Source organism: Triticum dicoccoides, chromosome 7B, assembly GCF_002162155.2.
Source record: "Triticum dicoccoides isolate Atlit2015 ecotype Zavitan chromosome 7B, WEW_v2.0, whole genome shotgun sequence".
NCBI lineage: Eukaryota > Viridiplantae > Streptophyta > Magnoliopsida > Poales > Poaceae > Triticum > Triticum dicoccoides.
Window position 1 is genome coordinate 716,744,884 of NC_041393.1, and position 3,916 is coordinate 716,748,799.

The 3,916-nt window shown below is 49.1% G+C and overlaps 1 protein-coding gene across 1 annotated transcript; it reads left to right on the forward strand.

Moving 5' to 3' along the window:
* The first annotated feature begins 1,755 nt into the window (after window positions 1–1,755).
* LOC119341047 (cell number regulator 2-like) lies at window positions 1,756–2,826 on the forward strand. Its single transcript, XM_037612944.1, has 2 exons — window positions 1,756–2,170; window positions 2,244–2,826. Exons 1-2 carry the CDS (start codon window positions 1,756–1,758, stop codon window positions 2,330–2,332), a joined length of 504 nt encoding a protein of 167 aa, XP_037468841.1. The 3' UTR covers window positions 2,333–2,826.
* Window positions 2,827–3,916: the final 1,090 nt, after the last annotated feature.

Genomic DNA, 3,916 nt, shown 5'->3' on the forward strand with positions numbered 1-3,916 from the left:
GAAAACCATGTTCACCCATATACTTACGACTCTTGTCGTGATACTAAAAATTTCTGAAATTGTTGACATCATTGACACAACATATACATACATGCTTACGATGTCCCAAAATTTCAAATGCAACTTCGATTTGCAGCTTAAGAAATGTATGAGTGACAAGCCGAACTATACTATATGCATAGTTTTTATTTTTGAAAATAAGAGGTTGTTTGACGATAAATCATGTGTGCACATGCAGCCACGCGAGGTCGTTATCAGCATCACTCGTCCCCTAGCGATTCGTGCTACTTCAATACAACGTTGCCCTATAAACTCCCATGGGCAGCGTACACCAGCTGGTATAGCGCTCGTATTTTTCTCTGCGCGCTGCAGTAAAGGCCCACATGGCAGCCACACGCATTGAAACATCTGGTGCGTCGAGAGGAATTCATTGCACGGTAGTGCCAACGGCTAGCTGCACCAGGCAGGAGCGAGACGCGCGTTGATCACACTTCAGTCACAACGGCTATCTGGGCGACGCTTCTCCCTGTCTTTTTCCATTCTCCATTATTCCCAGCTTAGCTGAGCTTGCAAAGCATGTGTTCGTCCTTGTCCCATAGTAGTTCAACACCACCTCCATCATACCACACGGCCAATCAGATGCCTCCACTCCCTCTCATCCGTTGTCCCGAATGAAACGCTGGCTACGTGTTCATCTTCTTCTGCTCAGTGCGCTGCATGCACCCCTCGCACGGCCATGGCCATGAGCTGCCTCCTCAGAACTCTGTAGTTTATCCCCTCTGAGAGGGACTGTCGTTCCTTTTTTGTATGTTTTATTTTTGCTAGCCGAACTGCATGTATCAGCCGTATGTTTAGCTTGCTCATGCAGGCTGCAAGCTGGTTTATCAATAAATTAGCTAGACACCGTTGTGAGCTCGCGCCCTACTGTAATTAATCTACCCCTAATCATAAAACAGATGTAAACACGTCGAAGGCAAATGTGCATACACCAAACAGCAGGGTTGTCATGAATTACTGATGACCACCCAAAGGAAGTCATCGCCTAGTCGTCACCCGCCATTCACTTGAATGCATCAATAAAAGAGGGCACTGCGCACCATCAATACTCCCAGCTCCCCTGCACCGAATAATGACACCCAGCATGAATTGATTACTTCAATTAACACGCACTGCAACGGAGCAGGCGAGAGGGTATAGCGGATGTATTCCCATTTCGTGAGTAATTAACACTGCAGTATTGCGCGTGGGGGGCGAGAGGCTATATTAGCTACCGATCACGACGCGCTCGTGGACGCACGGGATAACGGCAGCGCGTGGCCGCATGTCCTCAAAATCCGCGTCCGTTGTTTGACCCCTTATGCATATTACTAGCATATATGATGTTTTGTATACAAATTTAATTAGTTTTCTCTTGAAGTCACAATTCAAGAGAAAATTTTGTACCACTGACTGAAACTAGTGCTACTATTTTTGTGCGGAGAAGAAAGGGCAGGAAAATCACGTGGCACTTATTTTTGCCCGTTGTAGCTAAAGATAGGGATTAGCCATGCATGGGATCAATCATGCATGCATTGGATCAGAGTTGTTTGGATGCATGCATGGTCACCTACCTCCGGATCAACCATGATATAAACAGCCCTGGCGCTCCTGTTGAGGCCACCACACCCGCGCCCGCGCCCGCGCTTACACCACCCGCCGGTGGCCGGAGGAGGAAGCTGCTAGCCGGAGGAATCAAAATCAATTCGCGTGCCCGGCATGGACGCCGCCGAGCAGCTGCCAGCGCCGGCCGCGCCGCCGACGCGCGCGCTGGTGCACGCGCAGCCGCCGGTCCACCCCTGGTCGACGGGCCTGTTCGACTGCGCCGAGGACCCCGGGAACTGCTGGATGACGTGCTTCTGCCCGTGCGTCACCTTCGGGCTGGTGGCGGAGATCGTGGACCGCGGCTCCCTCTCCAGCGGCGCGAGCGCTGCGCTGTACATGCTGATCGGGATGGTCACCTCCTGGTGGTTCCCGCCCGTCTACACCTGCTTCTACCGCACCAAGATGCGCGCGCAGTACGGCCTCCAGGAGGCCCCCTACCCGGACCTCTGCGTCCACTGCTTCTGCGAGTTCTGCGCCCTCTGCCAGGAGTACCGCGAGCTCCACAACCGCGGCTTCGTCATGGACATCGGTGCGTGCGTGCGTGCGTGCGTTCGTGATCGTCGTTTGGTGTACGTATGTTGAATTGCGGCGGATGCATGCAGGATGGCACGCCAACATGGAGCTGCAGCAGCGCGGCGGCGTGGCGGCGACCGTGCCGCCCGCCATGCACGTAGATGGGATGACGCGCTGATCGTGACGAGCTAGCTTAGCCACCTAGCTGTTGGATCGAAATCTATATACCTTCCATCTCGATCCATGATGCGAGAGGGGTAGTTCATCTTATTAGGACAAGAGATCAAGCTCTCTGGTGACGGGGTGTGGTATCTTCTCGGTTCTTAGATCGTTGGGCAAGGCGGCTGGCAATGCCTTCTCCGACGCTGTTTCTATCTTCTCCGACAGGTGTTCGAGCTTGAAGGGCGGCCCCATCTTCAAGGGGTGCTTCTTTTCCTATCAGTGTAGGTGGGTTTGTGTTGTAAGCTGTTTTTCTCAACACCTTTGTATCTTTTGGGCCGTTGCCTTTTTTGTTGCTTTAATTTGTCAGTCTAGTTGTTTCGTTGTGCTAATGTGCTTGTTGGGTTGCATGCCGGATGCGGTTGATGGTTTTGTTAATCCAAAGTTGGGCTCGTCTCGAGCCTCATTTCTTAGAGAAACTAATCAAAGACTAAGTTGAGCTTGTTGGTTGTATATTCCTGTGAGGTTTCTTTCGTGCTCCTTTTTTTCTTAGTGGACATTGATACTCCTTGCGTACCAAACTAATTGAAGTTTTAGGTTTTTGTAAAGTCAAACTTGCTTAAGTTTGACCATTTTTATAAAAAAATACGCTAAGATCTACAATATCGAATACACATAGTACGAAACTATATGTCAGAAAGAATCTCAAAAGACTAAGTTGGTGTTCTACATGTTAATATATTTTTTCTATAGACTTGGTCAAACTTAAAAAGTTTGACTTTGAACAAATCCAGAACTTCAATTATTTTAAAATGGAGGTAGTATATTATTAACGAACGTGTAGCTATCAAACGCTAGGTTGGAGCCGCTTTCATCAATTTAGCTTTTCCGCTTAGCGTCAATAGATATTCACCCTTATCCACAAATTCAAAATGTTTTACCTCTCTAACGGCACATCTGATTGATGATCCGTTTTCACCGTGGCGATCGTCTTTACAAGGGCATCAAAACTATATTCACTAGTAGAAAAAAAAACTATATTCACTAGTAGAAAACTGGGCTTTGATTCTAGCGGGATCGGAGCAATAGTCCCGGCCGCATTACGAACCGGAACTAATGTGATCATTAGTCACTACACCATGGTTGTTAATCGGAGGCATTTTGGTAAGGGCGTTTCGGAAAATGCCTCCAAACTGTATATAAGGAGCATTTTTTTGAATTGCCTCAAATTCCTGTATATAAGAAGGCATTTCAGGAAAATGCCTCCCATTGTACTAAGCTTTCACTAAATTTTCTCAAACTGCCGCTAAACAGACATGAATTGGAGCCGTTCTCAAGAAAAGCCTAAAACCGATGTAGATTTTGAGGCGTTCTTTTAATCGCCTCAGCGGCGCCCGCCTAAAGGATGGCCCTGCAGATTGGTCGCACGGCCGTTGCTGCTGCGGCGGACTGGGACGGCGTCGCCAGACAGTTGCTCAGGCAACGAGCAGCTGCAAAACTGGTCCCGTACAACGGCTCCCGTAACCATGGATGAGAAATAAGGTGCTCACTACCGGACTCGCGGCCTATGCCTACGGCCCAGGGCCGTCAGCATAGGCCCTTT

Bases quoted from the DNA above. Each gene is read 5' to 3' on its own strand.
- LOC119341047 (XM_037612944.1), top strand. From the start codon at position 1,756: ATGGACGCCGCCGAGCAGCTGCCAGCGCCGGCCGCGCCGCCGACGCGC. The intron at 2,171-2,243 runs GTGCGTGCGTGC...GGATGCATGCAG, and splicing joins CGGCTTCGTCATGGACATCG to GATGGCACGCCAACATGGAG.